The sequence below is a fragment of the Miniopterus natalensis genome, chromosome 2, assembly GCF_054644295.1.
Source record: "Miniopterus natalensis isolate mMinNat1 chromosome 2, mMinNat1.hap1, whole genome shotgun sequence".
Classification (NCBI taxonomy): domain Eukaryota; kingdom Metazoa; phylum Chordata; class Mammalia; order Chiroptera; family Miniopteridae; genus Miniopterus; species Miniopterus natalensis.
The window spans coordinates 73,176,913-73,197,886 of record NC_142082.1 but is presented as its reverse complement, the minus strand read 5'-3'; the positions used below and the strand labels follow the sequence as shown (position 1 = coordinate 73,197,886).

The following is a 20,974-nucleotide window of genomic DNA, read 5'->3' as shown; positions in this document are numbered from 1 at the left end:
TCCACCAGGAGTAAAGGGCAGAAGTCCCTCAGGGGCTGAGAGATTTGGTTCCCTTCCCTAGAAGTTGTCAGCTTCTGCAGGGGACAGGGTTTCCTTTCCTGCAGGTGCTGTACTCACTTAACAGGAATGTGAAACTTTCTTTTTCAAATGGCCGTGACCTGGAAAGCAAGCAGCCCTGGGCTGGGCAGAAAGGTGGGTGCTTAGAGCAGATGCAGGAAGCTGAGCCCCTGGCTGCCGTAGCCCTTGATGCAAGCGAACCTTCTGGCTGCCTGGACTTTCTGAAATGTGGCTGTCTCTCATCGAGAGCAACGCTGACTTATTCAGAGCTCAGTCTTCACGACATGGGCCTCCTTATGAGACACTGAGGGGTGGGTAGCCTGTAAACCTCACAGGGAATTCCTGGGACCTGCAATTATTTTGGCAAGAGCTGGTTACATAGCTCCCACACCAGTTCTAGCTATGGGGTTTAAATGTGTCCCAGGAAAAGAAGGACCCAACTGCTTTCTTAAACCTCCTCAGTGGGCACTGTTGGTCAATCCCGATGAAAACAATGATAGTAGCAACTACCATGCAGTGATGATTTTTATTTCTGAGCAGAGGCTGGGTAACATCTCATTTAATGTGTAAAAACAGTGAACACTGAGCTCTCCGGGGTCTTGCCCCTTTTGTCCTTCCTAAAGTCATCTAGGAGCACACCCAGGAATGCAGCCGCCTAAGTGACCATAGTGACACGGGTCATCCAGAGCCCTCAGGAAAAAGGCATTTGGCATTTCATGACCCATCCGTTAGTAAGCACATGCCATCTGCCAGGCACTGTGCTCTGGGGTCCACAGGTGAACAATGCAGAGGGTCCTGGACAAGCTTTGTTGGACAGCTAGGTTTGAAGGATAGAGCGTTCTTTTTTCAAAAAAAAAAAAAAAAAAAAAGAACCCTGCACACATCATCACTACTTTCCTAATTGGATATATGCTATAAACTGAACATGAGTTAAAGTTAACTTTTCATGAATGTTCAGTGTGGCCATAATGTGAAATAGTAATTAATCAGGCTGCTGTAGCATTGTTATGGAGAGTGTACAGAATAGCTCTGAACAGCTGTGTTCTGGTTCTTGATTCTGCTTCATGCTGGTTTTTGTCTCAATTATTAATATCTCTGGTGTTACTACACTAATCTGCAGTGGGCTTTCTTCTACTACGTTGTTAGGGACTAAGCTGAAAACAAAGACTGTTAGAATTATGTGTAGAATTAGAGCAAACCAGTCTGTGTGGTCATGGGAGGGACTCTTCTCTAGATACAGTAAATGAGTTAATTCATCAACTGTGATATTTAATTCTGGTTGCACTAGAGGTTTTCTTGGCCTAGTCTGGGTTTTGGGGTGGGTCTGGACAGAAGAAGTTGCTAGATGCATGAGAAAGTACCTTAGCAAAATTTATAAGCTCGAAGAAATAGTTGATGTGTCTGTCCTCTCCTCTCAAGGTTGACAAGGAATAAAAATTAAATAAACATTCTGTATTTCGTCTCAAGAGGAGTGCTGGGAGGCAGCTGTATAGTCAACATTAGGGAGAAATATTTTCATTTACCATGCCTCAGGCTTTGTTTTGGAAATCAGGAAAACATCCCTAATCTTGACAAAGCTACTTCAGAGTGAAAAGTGAGGGTCAGATGGAACTGGGTGTGAATTCCAGTTCTTCACTGCATAGCTGTGTTACCAGACAGATAACTTAACCTCCTCAAGCCTGTTTCATCTTCTGTAAAATGAGGACCATGGTACTTGCAGGGTGTTATAGGATTAAATGATCTGACATTTATGAAGGCTCCTCAAACATCCAGGATTTGATGTCTGGGAAGTATTGCTATTATTACCACTATTACTATTACTACAAAAATGACTGCTGCTTCTCCATGTATGAGCATGAAGAACAGAGCTCCAGAACTACCTGTCACTCTCCAGAGGTATGAACTTTGAAAAATTACTAAATAGTCTGAGCCCTGATTTCTGTATTTGTAAAAAGTGTAGATAGTATGTACCTCAAAGGATTGCAAAGAATCAATAGAATGACTAAAAGATCTGCTCATAATAGATATTCAAAAATGTCCTTTCTCCCTTAATTTTATCTTTAGACAAGAGATCATTTCAGCAGGATGTAGATCAACAAATAGGACAGTCTATACCTTTAGTCCATCAGGCCCCATTAGGTTAATTCATGAATTCAGACATGCTAGGCAGTGAGAAAACCACTCAATTCTTTTTAAGGATTGCTGCAGATTTCTCTAAAGAATCTTAGACAGAATTTGCTTGTTTTAGAGTAGTAGCAACATATAAAAACAACCCACCTATTTCTGAGTCTGCTTTAAAAACTAAAGATTACTCTTAACTGAGTCCATGTAAAAACTTGATGGTCCTTAACATGTTTAATTGTGACCCTTTAAAATTGAACCCTCTTGCAGAAATTATTTCAAATAGTCTATTTTAAGTTCACCATTTGCCTCCACACCTAAGGTAATAGAGAGATGGTTGTGTTCACTATCCCCTTTTCAGTTGTATCAATGTGTTTAAGAAGCCTTTACCATCCTATACCAATTATATTAATTGTAATTCTGTGTGCCTGCCAATAATGACCCACAGAGTAACCCTAGCCTTCCAAGTGCTGACTTTCCAAGGCAGTGAACAGGAAGGGAGCCAGCAGTGCTTTCAAAGTGGGAAAGGAAGTGGGGAGTCTAGACCCTGACAAGTTAATAACTTATCAGTGGATGAACAAAGCTGAGAAAACAGCTGAGCTGGCTGCAGGAAAAGGGCTGTGGGCACGCAAGACAGCGGGGAGCAGAGATGCCAAGAAAGGGAGGGACAACAGGCATTCCAGGTCAGAGGATCTGGCCTTGGGCTGGTCACAGAGGTTCAGAAAAATTCAGGCTAGAGCAGAATCTACAGAATCCTGAGCCTCTTCACTCTCCCACCTGTGTTTAGGTTCCTGGTCCTCGGTAACTGTGATGGGCACATCTTTCTTTTATTCCACCATCTCCTTTCAATAAAATCCTAAGGCTTTAGCATGCAACAACCACTCACACTCAAAAATCACAAGCTAGGACACTTCTGACTCCACATCTCTTCCCTGGTCACCACTGTGGAGCACTCCCTCTTTGAAACTCTTTCTTCCTCTGGCCAATATGATACTGTCCTCTCCTAGTTACTAGTTTCCTCCTTCTCTTTGACTCTATGTACTAAGTTTGTTTTATGGGGGTCATCCTGACTCCACCTGACCAGTAAACAGGAATGGTGAGGTTCCTCAGTGAGCATTCTGGCTTTCTTCTCTTCATTACATTCTTTCTCCCTGAATGATCTCATCCTGGCCCACCATTTCAGTTGTCACTTAGCTTTCGATGACTCACTCACCCATGTGTATTGCCAGCCCTGATGCCTCCTCCAAGCTCTAGAGCCACACCTTCTACCATCTAATTGATATCTATACTTAGATAGCTCAAAGGCACATCAGACTCAACAGGACCTTCTCATGATCTCTTCCCACTGTCAAACTTGGCATCATTATCTTCCATCTTGCATGTAAAACAAAATTCCAGGGTTATCCTTAACACCTCCAATTGATAACCAAGACCTGTGGACTTTACCTAAGAATCTTGTGATTATGCACCCTTCTCTCCATCCCTCCAGAAACCACCTTTGTCCAAGTGACCAGCATCTTTCTCCAGGTGCCTGTGATGACCTCCAAAACTGGTCTCCTCCTGCAACTCTTCAATCCTTTCTCCACACTACAGATTTATTCTTTAAATAAAAACAAACAAGATTGTGTCATCCCTGTGTTTAAAGCACATCAAAAGCTTCCTATTGCCCAATCCTTGATGAGGTCTCCATGACCTGTGTATCCTGGCTCCTGTCAACCTGTCCGGACTCATCTTTTATCACTCTTCTCCTCTCTTGGGTAATCCCTCATGTTTTCAAAAGCTCTCTGCTCTTACTACAGGGCTTTTACAGATGCCATTCTTTCTATGTGAAATACTTTCCCTGCCCCACCCTATTGCCTAGTGTTCCTTCATAATTCAAAAGTTATATCTTCAGAGAAGTCTCATTTGACCATCTGGAGCAAGAGTTTTTTAAATTTATTTTTTATTTATTTTATTTTTAAAAACATGTCTTTATTGATTTCAGAGAGAGGAAGGGAAAGGGGGGAGAGAGGGAGAGAGAGAGAGAGAGAGAGAACCAACAATGATGAGAGTCATTGATCAGCTGCCTCCTGCATGCCCCCTACTGGGGATTGAGCCCACAACCCGGGTGTGTGCCCTGACTGGGAACTGAACCACCATCTCCTGGATTATAGGTCAATGCTCAACCACTGAGTCATGTTGGCCAGGTTGGAGCAAGAGTTTTCAAACTTGAGTGTGTATTCCAATCTCTTGAGAACATATGAAAACACAGATGTTGGACCCCACCCCCAAAGTTTCTAATCCAATGGGTCTAGGATGGGAAGTGAAAATGTGTTTATCTAACTAGTTCCCAGATGAGGCTAAGGCTGCTGGTCTGAGGACCACGCTTTGAGGACCACTTACCCAGAGTATACCAGCCTTTTTTATTATATGCTTTCATAGTGCTACATGCCTCTCCTTCACACACTTTCATGGCTGAAATTTTATATGTTTTAGAGTAACTACATGATTAACTCATCTTGCTTCACCACTAGACTGTAAGCTATACGAGAACAGGGGCCTTGGATGATTTTGGTCATGACTCTACCCCGGGCCTAGCTTAGCATTGGGCATAGAGTAGCTTCTCAGTAAATATTTATTGATGGAATGAAAGGTGAATAATCACAAAGGGCATAGAGGAAAATACATATTAAAAACCTGAGCCCTGGATGGTTTTTCTCAGTGGTTAGAGCATTGGCCAGGGGACTGAAGGGTCCCCAGTTCAATTCGAGCCAAGGGCATGTATCTCAGTTGTGGGTTTGATCCCCAGCCCTGGCGAGGTTGGGATGTGTGTGGGAGGCAACCAATCGATGTGTCTCTCTCACATTGATGTTTCTCTCTTTCTCTCTCCCTTCCACTCTCTCTGTAAAAGCAATGGAGAAAGTATCCAAAGGTGAGGATTAAATAAATAAATAAATAAATAAATAAATAAATAATACCTCAGATGGTTACTTTGCAAACCAAGAGTCAGCATCAAATGGATGCCTTTACATTCAAACGTTCCAAGAGCTCAGTCATTGGAGGAGAAGCTAAGTCATGACAGACCAACAACTTCTTAAGGCCTGGGACTGTGCCATCCTAACTCACACTTACCCTGGGGACTAACTTACTCCAGCTAATTAGGGGTGGCAAAAGGACATGGGGCTGGTAGAAGTGGATCTTCTAGGAAATTGTCAGAAAGCTGGACAATAGGAGGCCTCATAAAGCTACTTTTTCTGAAAATAAATACTTGATGGGAGAGATTAAGGAAATTCCTGACAAGTAGATTAAGACAGGCCAGAGGAATATACTTTAGGAGCATAAGACAACTCTAGAAATCACACAATTTGATCATTTTTTCATAAAAAAAAATTAAAAATTGCTGGTAAGAAAAGTATGAACCTTGTGAGAGACAAGTAGAAATGTTATGAGACAAGACATTGCAAAGGTGGGTCATTAAGCTCTCTGAAAGAACCAGCACAAAGAAAGTCAAAAGCAAGGTACCATTTTCTGGTAGAAGTTCCTGGTGACTTCTCCAGAGGTGGAGAAGAGGGAAGCGAGAGAGATGCCAGGGATAAGTGAAGGCAGGAAGACACTGTTAAAAGAAGGGATATTATTAGCAAAGGTGATACCCTGTCTCTGCAGTGAAATGGCAGACAGAAACACTCTTCTGAGAAAGAGACTACACACAAACCCAACTGCTCCATGGGCACAGGGCAGAGAGTGGAACATGACAAAGGAGGCCACAAGTCACCTTGCTGGAGCCAATGGCTGATGAGATCTTTTCCAGATTGTCCATCTCAGATCTCAAGGCAGGAGCTCCAGAGTAGATGCCTGTTTTCCATCTTTTCTCTGCGGTGAAATAGAAGAGCTTCTCTGGGCTGCTCTGTGCCTCAAACTTCGCACTTGTCAGTGCTGGGGGAGTGACTCCCTCTGGGTGTCACAAGTTCAGGAATGTTCTAGTGGTCTCCAGGAAAGGCCAATGTTTATGTGGTCGACCTGCAAACATGGTGAATTCAAATCTGTCCTGGAGCATGTGTCCAGAAAAAGGTAAGGTGATGGGCACCCGGTGGCCCAATCCAAAAGCAGCCATGACTTGGTAAAGGTGTTATCCATCTGGGAGCAGACCCAGGATGGCTGCACATCTGGAATCTCTGGACAGTGCACCTTTTCTGGCAGGGAAAGTAGGAGATGTCTCAACAGGAGTGCTTTTCAAGACACAGTCATGAACTAAAGGCCTAAAGTTGGTGGAAACCTCCTGCTCCACAGTACTTTTGGGAACATGGTGAGAGAGAAGGAATGCAGGGTAATAGAAAGCAGTTGGGTTTGGAGTTGAGGTTGGATACTAGTTCTCTCACTTTTTAGCATGGGATGCTGGCTGATTTCCTCTGTAAGCCTCAGTTCTGTGATCTGAAAAAATGAGTACCATAGCTTCTTTGCAGGGATTGTGTGACTAGAAGAGAAAATGTATGTGTAGAGCCTGGCATTATAATAAGTACTCAGGAAATGGCAGCTAAAACAGCTGTGTGAACAGATCCTGCTCACCCCCATGGTCTAGTTTATAATGAGTTCTGTCTAGAAATAGAGAAGAGGCTCTAGCTGCTTCTGCAGAGGTGACACCACTGACCTCTAGGAGACAAACCCTGCCCTCTACTTGGCCAGGTGGGAGCTGGAGCTCATGCAGCTTCCTCAGTATCCTAGAGCTATGCTCTGCCACTATGGGTGTTATCATCATAAAGCAAAGTCACATCAGAAAGGTCAAAATGGTATCTTTCTTTCCTTGTAAGCATTCAGAATCTTGGTTAGAACCTTGCCAAGAAGGTCAAGAGCTGGGGAGACAGTGTGACTAAGGACCATCAACATAATGATAATAACAACAAACATTTAAAAAAACTATTACTATGATTCCACTAAACACTGGACATGAATTAACCCTCAGGCTTAGTTTTCATGAGGATCCTAGAAGTCAGGAACCAGTACTAACCCTTTTAAGAATGGGAGAACTGAGGCTTAGAGTAGGCATGAGTAACTTGGACAAGGCCACACAGCTAGTAGGTGGTAAAGCTGGGTTTTGAACCCAGGGAGGCTGGCCCTGGAGCTGGCACAGGTTATTTGGTCCTTTGCCTCCTCTATGACATCCTTAACAAAAACACCCAATGCTAGGAAGGGTGGGGGTAGTCCTTCCAGAAATGGACAGGCCCTTAGCATATATATACAGGGAGACAGTCTGGATGACCTGAAACAGGAGGCTGAGAGAATGGGAGAAGTTCAGGTCCATCCAAGAACATCTCAGGGAATCACTTCTTCATATATCTTCTGAATAGGTTGTCCTGAAAAACAGACCTGTCTGTGACATTATCTCTCTCCCCATCCCTGCCTCATGGGCAGAGTCCCAGGAGGATACAGGAGAAGAGTACAGTCTGTGAACTGACAGACAAAAGGAATGTCCCTGCTCAGAAACAGTGCAGCTACTCACAACTGATGGTGCCAAATAAACCTAGTAGACTCTGAGCTGAAAGGTATTAACTCTGTAATAGCAGAGGCCAGCTCCCAGCCAGACATAAATTCCTATTTGATGGGCAAAGAGGGTCCCACTGGATATCCCCTTCTGGGGATGAAAAAATCAGAATATCCAGCAGCACAGGAAGCACCCCATACACACACACATGCACACACACACGCAACACACATACACAAACACTTACACAAACATGTGCACGTACACATACACACAGATCTCATTTCAGCCAGAACAGTTGATCTTTCATTTGTTTCCCTCTAAGATCTGAACAAAGAGTTTCGCTGCTTTAAAAACAAAGGAATCATACCTGAAACCTATATGTTCATATTGACGATTGTCACCCCAATAAATTTTAAAAACAAAAACAAAGGAAAACACTGCTACAAACCACTAGTCTAGATGTTTTGTTCTTAAATCCCACTTAATTTTTGGGGGGATATGCAAGTAATATATGCTCATTGACAAAATGGGAAAAATATAGAAAATTATGAATAAAATAACAGTCACTAGTTAATCCTGTTACCTTAGGGGTTTCCCTCTGATTGGGGATATAAGTGCCTCGGTTTCAAGAGTACCCAGGCTTCAGTAACCACGGACATTCTCATGATCACTAATTAGGAAATGAATATCAAGACTGGCAAGAGAGAGAGAAAATTGAAATTAGGAATACACAAGGGAGAAACAGGCCGAGGGAGGGAACTGGGGCTTGGCTGCTATGTAAGCATTCCCGTCAGAATCAAAAGATGATGAGAATTTAATGGTAACTCCATTAAGCCCAGGTGAGACCTCAGGGAGGGGTTAGAAAGGAGAGGGGGACAACCGTGTTGCAAAGACTGCTGTCTAAGACTGCGGCTTCCTGCCACCGCGCAGTATCACGCCAGCAAAGGAGCAAACTGAACAACTAACACGCTAAGGAAAAGACTTAATTCTGTTGAGTCCAGGAGGCATTCTAGTCAAGGAGGAAAGCTGAAAATGCTGAAGACTGTTGTCCTGTGAACACTGTGGCACTTACCTTATAAAAAGGTTAGACCAGGACAGTGAAGATGAGCATGGGACCCTGCTGTTAATTCCCTGTTCATGACAGACATTGGCAATCAACTGCAGCACACTTTCCCACAGAGCTTTGGTGTGGCCTCAGAATCGTTCTCAATAGGCTTTTAAAAGAGTTGAAGATAAAGGGGAGAAGAACCCAGGGGCAAGGGCTCTGAGCACAAACAGTGGGGACTGCCTTCATCAATGGTCCTGGGAGGTGGCGTCAAGCCTGCAAGTGTCTTGTGAAGATAGCAGTCGGCAGGTCTGTGTGACAGCATCTTCGCTGTCTCAGACAGACATTTCGGGTCGTGCTTGCTTGTCTTTGAGTCTTGAGATAAAGCAAGAACTCTTCAGAAGCTATTAAACAGTTCTCCAAAAAGGCAGGTTTTGAAACCGGGGACTGAGAGAGCTGGGATGCGCTGCTTATCTGGAGAAAGGCCCCCTTGTCTGCAGAAATGGAAGATAATGTTCTTATAAAAGGAGGGTGTTTAGATCCTTTGGGCTTCAATGTGGATCTGGGGTCCTAGGAGACCAAATAAAGATAAATGCAAGCAGTTAAAAAGGTTCCAGCAACACAAAGTCCCAGGACAAGGCTTGAATAAGAAAATTTCCTGGCCTATTTGGAATAATCACCTGAGGGGGCCCATAACAGGTCTTAGATTGCTGGAAGAATGTATATAATATCAATAACGATAAAGCTGGTTACCAAGCTGAGCAGAACAAAGCAGGAGATGGCCCTGAGGTGACCTATTTGGATAATATTGTGTCTCAAAAGAACACATGGTTCCCAAAGCTTTTCTATCTCACAAAACTTTTATAGCAAAACGGTGGTGTATGTGGGCTGCCTTAAGGAAATGAAACTTAATTTCACTTCTGATACCCAAAGTGAAGCACAAGCCCCCATTCATTGATTTGAGTCTGCACGTGGGTGCCTCCTTTTCCTTGCGTGGGGAGGTCTAGCAGATTTTGATGCTGTATCCTGGGAAAACAGTCTCAAGTGCCAGGAGTGTTAGCACTGAAATTGCTCACACTCATCCTTGGAATAAAAGGGCAGGGCCAACAGCTTTCCGAAAGATCCAGACAAATGTGATGGCTGAGCCTGCCAGTTACAGGCTCAGCCTGGAAAGATGCAAGGTGAATGGAAGCCTGAGCAGCCCATGGCACAGCAGTCCCAGCCCTGGTGCCCCTGGTTTCCATGAGGGCTATAGGGGCAGAGGTGGTGGTGACTGAAGCTGCAGGTGTCAAGCTTGTTGGGCCAGCACTTACATCCCTGGAACCATTCAGTGCCAGGACCGCCTGTGGAGGGGCTCCTATATCCCCATTTGGTTGAAACCGAAATCAATACAGAGAGAGTAAATAACTTGTCCAAGGTTATTCAGCTGATAAAGAGCAAACCAAGCTTTGAACCTACATCTGGCAGATTCCAAAACTGTCCTCCCCTCTGAGGCACCAGTTGGTCAGGTTTCAAAGAAACATCTTGCCTAAGAGACCTTTTGCAATCGTGGATCGTGGAAATTTACTTACTTTTGGAGAGGGGTGTATTTAGATAAACCTCCTTCAACTGCCTCTTAACAGGGTAATATTAAGATTACAACCGTGCACTCGGACTCAGATCCTGGAGGCCTCGGCACAGCTCCAGGGCTCTTATCTAGTTTCTTGGTGAGGTGGTGGCTATTCCCCGGGTGCGTGTTTGGGTCAGGGGTCTCTGGGTGCCCTGATCCTGTACCCTCGCTGTTCTCCAGGTTTCTCTTTCTTTCCTTTCATTACCTTGTTCTTATCAGCACCGTAGGCATGAAAGGCATGAAAAGAGAAAGGAGACGGTCATCTGAAAGAGACGAGGAGCAAAGGGTCAGAGTTTGCTGAGACACATCTCCTGGTAATAAAGGAATGCTGTAACCTCTTGGAGGTTTGTTAACTTGATTTTCCACATAGAGTAAGGGTGACCAATAAATGAGCATTTACTTAAATGCCAACATTTTACTAGCCTTAATTCTTGCCCAGAACATAGCTAGGAAAACAGATAAGATGTGCATTCCTTTTTCCTTGCCTGACCTGATTATTTATTTACCCGATTGACTCCTAAAAAGTACACTTTGCCCAACCCACCCTCACTTAGAAATGTGGGCTACTGAGTAAGGTAATGAAAGCAAGTGAGTCTGTCAAAAGAATCAGATCAGTGGTCAGTATCTTCATTAATATGAGAAGGTCTCATATTTTTCCTGTCTGTACAAAAATATACAAAACAGGAAGAACTGAAGACATGGACTCAGAGAGGGCAAATGACCTCAGAGGTATAACTGGGACTGGGTGAAATGAAGCTTTAGTCTGGCATGTCTTGTTCAAAGGAAAGAGACCTGAGGGACATAAAGTGTCTGTAGAGGTGCGGAGATCCTACCAGAAACTGCAGTGCATTTTGTGAGTGTCACAGGCAAGGGCAGGAGTGAGGGTGTGTACAGACAGAGGGACCGTCAGATGGGAGGTGCAGGTGGTCTCTCCGACTTTGGATCACAGAACAGGGAGAAGGGGAGAAAGAACAGTAATAAGGGGCTTCAACCACCCTGGCACCAAGAAGGTTTATTACGTAAAGCAGAGAAACTGATTGACAGAATGGCTAAGCTTAAGAAAATCACATTCTTTTAAATGTAAACAAAAGATAGGTGGGAGCCTATGATCTGTGACCCTAAAAAGGGAGAAACTCAAAAGGGATAGCGGGCTCTGCAAAACGAACTGAACTGTGACTGATTTTAGGCAGGTGGCAATGGGGACACATCTGTAGGCGCTATTGCGTTTTTCATGACATGTTTGGTTTAGGAAAGGACATGTACAAAGATAGAAGGAAGCTCACAGTACCGAGGACAAATTGAGGAGACTGCCACATTTCTGTGAGAACAGTGCCCAACCTGAGCTGAGGCTTGCAGAGAAAATGCTAAAGTTGGCAAAAACAGTAATAACAAAACAAAACAAAATGGGTGGTGGTAGTGGATTATTCTTAGTTACGATTTAAAAAGAGATGAGGCCATTACTTAGGGATCCTGGTAGCATGTAAACAGGACGGAGAAAGTAAGACGACCGACTTTCTTTTTTTTATTGCTCTCCATAAAAGCAAAATGGTCTCAACTGGGAAGCTGAAAGAAGCAATGCTAAAAGAACACTGGACACAAGCCAGGGGGATCCGGCATGCCAATGAGGATTGTGTTTTCTTAGTCACTTTATGTCCAAGTCTCCAGGCCTGCAGTCTCCCATCCAAGCCTCTGGACAATCCTGCAGATGGGATAACAGAGCCAGTGTGCATGATCCCCCAAACACTCCTGGAGACTGGGAGGGCTCCAAAAGATTGTGGATACAGTTCCTAGTATATGAACAATAAGCCTGGCAAAATTTTAATTAAAATGTAATTTAGAGAATTTTTTTTAAACCCTTTGAAAAGGATGACTATTGAGAACTAGCACAAGTTTGAGAAAACAAGCTAGACCAAATAATTCTATTGGCTCCCCTCCCCTCCCCACTAAGGGCACAGACTGGGGAGGGCTGTAGGATGCCTGGGCTCACAGACCCCCACGGCTGGGCTTTGGCTATTCCTGAGCCCAGTGCACTATCTTGAGCTTCTGTGCCTTTGTCATATAGTGTTCCTTCATGTGGAATGACCTACCTTTGTCTGGCTGTTTGTCCTTCCAAACTTAGCTCAAACTGCACCTCCCCTGGGAAGCTTTCTCTTCTGCCCAGCATGATTTAGAAGTTCCTGCTAGAGTCTGATAGATTGTGTTTTCCCAAATACACACATTGTAATCCCCAATGTGATGGTGGAAGAAGGTGAGGCCTTTGGGAGGTGATTAGGTCATGAGGGTGGAGGCCTCATGAATGGGATTAGTGCTTTTAAAAAAGAGGCCCCAGAGAGTTCCATACCTCCTTCTGCTACATAAGGATACCCTATGAAGACACAAGGAGAAATCTGTGACCAGAAAGAGGGCTCTCATCTGACTACGCCAGCACCCAAATCTGACTTCCGACCTCCAGAACTGTGAGCAGTACATTTCTGCTATTTATAAGCCATCCAGGCTGTGGTATTTTGTTACAGCAGCCTGAGCCGACTAAGACAATCCCTTATCTGTGCTCACCAAGCACTCTGGGCACTCTGCTATCACAGCACTCTTTCCCGGGGTTACAACGGGCAGTTTCCTTATCTGCCTCCTCCACTGCCTGTAAGTTCTGAAGGAGGTTGGAGTTTCAAAACCCAGCACAGTGCCAGGCACACGGGGGACCCTCAAGACATGATGATTGTTTGCATGAGTTTGGCTGAGAGGTTCAAAGTCAACCTGAAGGGAGTTGTCTCTAATTGTGTTCCATGGGCTTCTCCAAGTCTAGACTTTTATCAGTGGCTTGTAGAGACTATAAAGCTGGGAAAGAAAGATAATTAGATAAAAGGCTCAAGGTTCAAGATCTAACAATCTACAGGCTGGCCATAAAACCTGAAAAAGTAGACAACTTTTTATATGCGTTGATTTTTCATTTGTCTGTGGCATGCTAAGGTGCAGGCTGTTTTGTTTGTTTTGGGGTGAAAATCAGAGACAGATCATCTGAGGCACTGCATCGCAGACAAATACGTAGGCCCTGATGAAAATGCTGCGTCAGTGCACCAACGTCACTGCAGTTTGTACAGTGCTCTGAACTATGCATTGCTAATGAGGATGACAGACTGAATATATCACGTAATGTCCCTGACCGTATTGTACATTATACTGTAATATCAGTAAGCCATTTATTATGCATGTTCTTTTGTGTTTCCAGACTTTATAGTTGCTCTGTAGAAAGTCAACTAAAACCAACAGTAACATTTTAATAGGAATATTCATGAAGATTTATGTTAGGTCTCAAAAAAGTCAATTGGATATCTACAGTATGCAGAATAGCTGGCTTTCTTCATCCATCCGTCCGTCCATCCATCCATCCATCCATCCATCCATCCATCCATCCATCCATCCATCCATCCACCCAACCACAATGAGAACTCACAATATACTAAATACTGTAGGAGGATCTACAAATTTAGTGGAAAAGAAACACTGCCTTCCTTGAGCTTATATCCTAGTGGAGGGAAATGGATAACAAGTAAGCAAACAAAATAATTTCAAATGTTGATAAGGGCCACGAATAACATAAAACAAGGTGTGATGGGAGAGGGAACAACTTTTTAAAATTTATTTTTTTAATTTATCTTTATTGTTGAAAGTATTACAGATGTCCTCTTTTTTCCCCATTGATCCCTTCTACCCCCCAGTGCCCCCCCCCCCCTCACCCTAGGCCTTCACCACACTATTGTCTGTGTCCTTGGGGGAGAGGGGACAGCTTTGGATGGGATTAAGTAACTGCCTCTCTGAAGTTTGCAGGAAGTTTATGTAAACAAGATCTTGGTGGGGCCTGGCAGGCCAATGTGAGTCTAGAATGTGCTATGACTGTTCAAAATAAACTGCAAGTCAGGTCATATTAGTAGAAGCAGAGCATTGAGATCAAGGGAAGTGACAATCCCACTGCCTCTGTAGCATTCACACAACTTCTAGACCAACTTCTGCAGTTGCAAATGCTAATCTTTAAGAGGGTCATGGAGTATAGGTAGAAATCACATCTTATGAGGCTGGGTTGAGAGAATTAGGGAAGTTTAGCTAGCAGAAGGAACCACTAGGCAGTGACCTTTGAAATATCCAAAGATTCAAAATGTTCAGAAGAGAATGAGTCATGTTGTGTGACTCCAGGAGTTTATAGCTGAATTATTGAGAAGACAGCACAGTGTCGTTCAAAAGAGGGGAGACATTTCTAATAGAATTAGACCTATATAGAAATGGGGTAGGGATTTTGAAGAACTGAGCCCTCTACCTGCAGAAGTATTCTAGCAGAGGATGGGGAAACTCTGTTAAAGATGAGGAATCCCTATATTGTGCAAAAGATTCCCTTCAAGGACACAGCTTTGGGAATGAGGTACAGTTTTGTTTCTTTGAGTGGAAGATCTTCTCATCTTGGAATGCCAAGTCATCTTTAAAATATTTGAGCCTCAAGCAACAATCATGCCAAGTCCTTTGGATCCTTCCTTCCTCCTAAGAGCTTTTGTTTCCTTGGAAGAGCAGTTTCTTGAAGATCAGAGGCACTGATCTATCTTTAGTCAGGGATGTCTCTTGCCATTGGGGCAGAATGATGTCCTTATGGGACTCCTAGGTCTTTGCAGGAAGAGGTGGACTCCTGGCCTTCCCTGCCCTCAGCAACAGTGAGGTGATGGAGATGGGAACCTCTGACAACTTACCTTATTGTTAGAAGTAACTTCCATCACCAGTACTTCAGAGACCCAACCTTTGGGGACCAGGAATTATGTCAAGACTCCCAATAGCAGAATTCAGCTAGAAATGACTGCATGATCCTTTTGCTCAAGCCTCCTCTTTGCATGTGTGTGTTTGTATGTCAGTGTAAGTAAAGCTCTCTGAGCTTGTCACCTTTCACTGTGAGGTGACTATGCACAGAGGTTCAGGTCAAAAGCTCAGTTCTACAGAAGCACTGTAGAGCTTCCTCTTAGTCATAAGGCCTCTCCCTCTCTCTGGAGTTTGCATTTTTCATGGTCAGACAGGTGCTCCACTTTCTGTTTTAAATGCTTTTATACTGTGTTTCCACAGAAAGGTTTAACTGAAGTCTAAACTGTATATAGCCTACTTAATTGCTCAGCGTAATCATCTTATGATTATAATTTGAGAGTATATCAATTCTGTCTCTACTCATATTTGGTCTGCTGGAATAGAAATTAAATCAAAACCCATTAAGATTAAGACCTCAGACAGAGATTAACTTGGATCTCAGACTAATATATTTTTTGTCTATTTACCTTGTGAATAAAACATGTGTTTCTGAAGGACAGAGGAGATCATAGGATATAAGGTCAGTGAAAAACCCATACCTGAGCCACAGACAACAAAAACAAACAGTGCCAACAGCCATGGTCCCACAGGATATTTTTCTTCTTGTGGCCTCTAAAAGAGAATGGGAGAAAGTATTAGGTTCATTAATTCAGGAAACATTTATTGAGTACTACTAGTCACTGTGCTAGGGGCTGGGGCTACTGCTGTGAACACGAGAGACTCAGTCTCAATGCTCAATAGAAAGATATAGATGAATAAAGTCAATTGTAAAGGATCAGGATAGGTTTTAAAAAATTCATCAATAAAATTACTTACATCCCTGTAACTCAATAAACTTGGTGGTCTTAAATATTCTGGGGACAGAATATAAATACATAAAACTAATACAGTGATTTGGGAGCCAAAAATGATATTACGAATAATTGCTTCCATTTGTTGAAAGCACACTCTATGCCAGAAACCTACTAAAGAGTCTACATCCACTACTCCCAGCCTCACAACTCCATGCAACCCATTCTGTAGTTGAGAACTGAAGCTCAAACTTGTTAACTTGAGCAAGGGCTGGGATTCATATTTAGGTCTGCCTCATGACAGAGCCTAACTCCCACATCTGGAATTCCAAGTCGGCTCACAGAGGACAGCCATGTCCTCAAGACCTATGTACCAAAAAAATTGGGAAGGCAGTGCAGTGGAAATCCTTGGACTCGAAGAAGCACCATTGCAGCTGTGAATGGATTTGCGGAGAGCAGCATTTTGTAATAGTGTCCCTAAATCTTCGTGAAGCTTACACTTTGGAGAAATGTCTGCATTCCCTGGGAAGCAGAGGGAGATTGTTGTACCCACACCAATCTAACCCTACATACCTCCTGCTTTTCTCAAACCAAAAGCACATCTGTAATAAGAATGTGCCTCTGCAGCCCCTCTGGGTCTATCTGCAGGTAGGGCTTGGTCCTTAAAAATCAAATCAAATGATAGAAAAGCAACAGTTTCTGAGTGCATTTGAAAAAAAAAAATGGCGAATTTCTCAAAAAGGGAGAAGGTAGAGTGAAAAAAGTAAAGAACTCACTAGTTGCTCATTAGTATGAGCCCCAAATAGGATATAGCCAATATAAGTTAAATAACTCATTTTATTATAGATAAGGTAACAATCCTTTGGTTCACAGCTTTCCTGTTAACATCCTTAGAGCGCCTTCTCTCTTCTACCTCAATTGGGTTCACCTGTCATGTGTACGCCACGTACTTTTTCTTGATATTTACCACAGTTTGTACCTCTGTTTAATCTTGTGATAGCATGTTTAATGTCTGTCTCTCCACTAGACTGTACGCCCCACAGGAGCAGGCACTTTCTCTCTCAAGTATCAATGTATAGCAGTGCCTAACACAGAACTTAAACATAGTAGATGTTCAATAAATGTTAACTGATGAATGACTAAGCATACGAGCTTCCTTAAACATGATTTCTTAGGGCAGGTAGGATAAAGATAGGGTCAAGGAAGGATATTGTCTTTCTGATTATACTTCCTAATTGGCAATAGGGTTATCCATGCATTTCTCTCGTATAGAAGTATGGATTAAAGTGTCAGTGGCAGGTCAACTCTGACTACGGATCGAAACCATTCACTTCTCTGTCCTTGACAAGCTTGTGTCTACCGCCACTCTCGTATGGGCAAATCACTCTGCAAGGAGAGAAGTGGTTGCCCTTGACTAGCCAAGGACAAAATCAGTCTTAAATAATTGCATAAGATAACTTTAACCACATTTTTATTGTGTTATTCTTTGGTACTTAAGACCAGGTCAAGGTCTGATCAAGTAAAGAGTAGAGATGTTAAATAACGTTACCTCAACAGAGTGTGACTTTATTTCTCCCCACCCTCTTTCACCAGCTTCCTAACAATTTGTCATAGTTGGACAGAAACCAATTCTGTTGCTGTCATCCTACTAATGTTATATAAAAAATCATTTTGCTCCATCTTCAGCAAAGCCAACAAATGAATTCAGAAGCCTGTAAATGAATTATTGGTCTAATCAGATATGAAATGGAGTCTTTTATTTTTCCTTTGCAGAAAAACACAAATGATTAACATGCAGAGCTTGGAGCATAAACCTTTTTGATGACATTTCCGAGTGAATCAATATTATCTGGGACTTTATCTGAGGACTTTCAGAGCTCAGGAATACCTGGGTGATCATAATACCAATATATCCTTTTTGAGAGCTTCAAGTTACTTTTTTGTGTGGAACTGGTGCCCAGCACAATCCCACTGGGACAATTTACTTAACCCTGAACCTCCTGCTGGGAAAAGCAAGAAAAGCAGTAGAATCCTGCAAATGACATGGTTCATTTCAAACAGGAATTTGCCACTTTCGGAGGCTCAAAAAGGCCAGGGGATGGCTTTCCCCGTGATAAGAAACAGCAGGGCAACTCAGAACTCTGGAATTTAAATTCCCTCTTCACTCCAAGGAAGTTACTACTGTATAATCATGAAATTATTATTCCATTTCTGTTTCTTGACTTTATCTGCTATTTGGGAGAATAGTATTGATTCACTCCATAGCTATTAGCTAATAATGAAATACTGAGGCATCTTCATACAATCAAAGGGCTTTATTTCTGAGTGATTAGTCTGAATTTTCAGTTAGAATCTGTTCATCTGTCCCCATTTATTGAATTTTATTTGAACAAGTTATCCCTTGCAAGTTAATTCTTTCAAAGTATAATCATGTTTGGCATGTAATTAGGAATATGAAATTTAGGATTAAATTTAGGATTAAATAAGTATTGCTTTTTAAAAGAGAATTTCATTTTTTGTTTTGGATGCTGATCCATTTACAATACAGTTAACCAAAAAGCCCTTCTAACCAAAGGAAAATAAACATACATTGTGGCTTGGTTTGGAAACCTTTCATTACAAATTTAGTAGGGCCATTTAAAACCCCTCACAGACGCAAGGCACTTTTGAAGGGTCTACTACTCCATGGTATATTGGAACCTATTAAAATGCACTCATACCATAGATTAAACATAATTTGAATGCAAACTGAGTTGAGTTGAACTGCAGGTGACCACATTTTCTAGATATTTAAACAGCTTTTTCTCCAGTTTTTTTTTTTCATTTTCTTTTCTTATTTTGGAGCCAATAATTTTTGTTTCAGGTCCCAAACATTTTCTAATGGTCATGAAAAGCTAGAAGGGGCAGATACTGAGTTTACCAAGCCTAATGGATAAAACAGTTCTGCAAATTATTTCTGTTTTGTTACTTTTACAGTCAGTTAAGTTGTCAGCTGAGTCCAGTTAACAACTGAATCCTGGTTCATTAAAAAGAACTGCACAACTAGAGATTTTCAGTACATCAGCTAGTCTGCAAGGTATCCTAGAAAGAATTGATATCTTAGGGATATAAAATCCCAAATGCTTTAACATCAATTAAAAATTGTTTGTCACTGTTAATTTAAACAGCAAGGTTTTTTAATGAGTAAAAATAAATAGGAAAAACATAGATCTATGGGAAAAATGGTTCCAATTCAATGATACATTGACATTTTGCTGGCCAATCATAACTAAATGACCTAACTCCCAAGTGAGAGAATTTCAATCATGTCTTCAGCCTGGAGCTGTGCATAAAGTCCTGAGTACAGCTGAGTTTGATCCTAAGGTTTCTCTGCCATAGTACTGCTTGGTTTTGCAAGAATTCTGGTGTAATGATTGTAGATCCAGTTTTTGCTCAGTTAATCAAAGCAGCATCATTTCTTTGGCTGAAAGGAATTGTCTCATCAAGTCTGCAAGCTTTTTCCAGCCAAACCCCAGGCTTCAGTTGGACTTCCACTTAAGTGCCTGGAATAATAGATTCCAGGTGTCTTTGCTCATAGACTTGGAGACACACTACCCAGCAACTCATTCGAGGCATGCCTCTGAATGTCCAAAATCATAGGCCTGGCATATTTTCTGTTGGAGATAATTTGCATTGCTAAAAGAAATCCCTGTGCATAAGGCACAGATTTTACTTAAAAGTTATAAAGCTTTAATATACAGTTTTGGGGGCACAGAATGCTCAGCAATTAACTAGTCTCTAAAGTTCTGGATCATGCCATTAGAATAAGCCTGAATTCACAGGGTGAACAAGAGGAAAGTTGCATTTAAACTTTAGCCCAGTGGTGAGAGGCCTCACTGGAGAAAAGGCAAAACAGGAGGGTGGAGGGAAATAGGGGCTGACTTCATCCTGCTCCTCCAATTTACGCAGGGAGACCATTACAAAGGGGCTGGGAAGAAAACCTTATCATAGTGTGTGTCTGTTGGGTGTGGAGAGCAGGGAGTGAAGCCTGGCAGGGAGAGATGAAAAGTGGCCTCATTTACCATTCATTCATTCATTCATTCATTCATTCATTCATTCATTCATTCATTCATTCATTCAAGTGGCCTCATTTACCATTCATTCATTCATTCATTCATTCATTCATTCATTCATTCATTCATTCATTCATTCAAGTGGCCTCATTTACCATTCATTCATTCATTCATTCATTCATTCATTCATTCATTCATTCATTCTCACTTATTTAACAAACGTTCTAGACCTTAGGTTCCGGACCCTGTGTCAAGAAGTTCCCGTAACCCTGCGCTTTCCGTGTTTCCCAGAGACAAAGGCCCAGCTCTCTCCTGGGGAGGGTCCTCCTCGCCCCGCGGTAGCCGCAGCAGCCACTCCCAGGGGGGTCACGACCAACCAGGGCCCTCTCCGCCCACAAGCGCGCGGGAGTCCGGCGCCGCCCTCAGCCCGGCTCCCGACCCGCTCGCGGGCCTGCGGGGAAGGGGGGCGGGGCGCGGGGAGGCTGGGCGGCGGGGAGGCCCTGCGCCCGCGGCCCGCGCGCCCCGCCCGCCCCGGGCCGTGCCCACGGGCCCCCTCGGCCCCGCCTCCGCCTTACCAGGGTTTTGGCTACGTTGCCCCGCTGGGTGATGTTTTTGCTGTGCTTCTCGTTAGCCATCCGGATCCGCTGTTTGGCCACCATGGCTCGCGCTCGGGAGCGCTGTGGGCTCCCGCCTGCGAGGGTCCCCCGCGTGAGCCCCGCTCGGCGCCGAGCGCGTCCCGCCCGCCCGGGCGCTGCAGGCGGCGATGCGCGGCCCCCGAGCCTGGCGCAGCCGGCTCCCCAACCCCCACCGAGCCGGCTCCAGAGAGAGGCCGGAGCCCGGACGGAAGTAATCTTTCATCTCAGGAAACCCTCTCCCACTTCCTCGCCATCCTTCCGGTCCCCCGGCTCCCTAACCAAGCGGCCCCAGGCCGGCCGCGCCGCGTCCTCCCCGCACGCGGCGGCCCGAGCGCGGCGGCGCCTCCCGGCCCTGGGCCCCCGCGCTGCTCGGTCC

At 43.6% G+C, this 20,974-nt stretch overlaps 1 protein-coding gene across 9 annotated transcripts in view; it reads right to left on the bottom strand.

Moving 5' to 3' along the window:
* The window catches only part of SERP2 (stress associated endoplasmic reticulum protein family member 2), a 35,013-nt gene extending 14,376 nt beyond the window's left edge, over window positions 1–20,637 (bottom strand). For 2 of the 9 annotated variants that reach the window (XM_087814326.1, XM_087814332.1), the window contains exons 1-2: window positions 20,539–20,637; window positions 15,660–15,732 (exon numbers count right to left, since the gene is read on the bottom strand). In XM_087814326.1, coding sequence (XP_087670452.1) covers window positions 15,660–15,732; window positions 20,539–20,622 — 157 coding nt within the window. In that variant the 5' untranslated portion in view covers window positions 20,623–20,637. Of the gene's footprint in view, window positions 1–3,624; window positions 3,779–5,929; window positions 6,348–8,708; window positions 9,252–10,495; window positions 10,554–15,659; window positions 15,733–20,538 lie in introns of those variants that run through there. The other 7 variants (XM_087814328.1, XM_087814329.1, XM_087814330.1 and 4 more) reach the window with 7 other exon arrangements.
* Window positions 20,638–20,974: the final 337 nt, after the last annotated feature.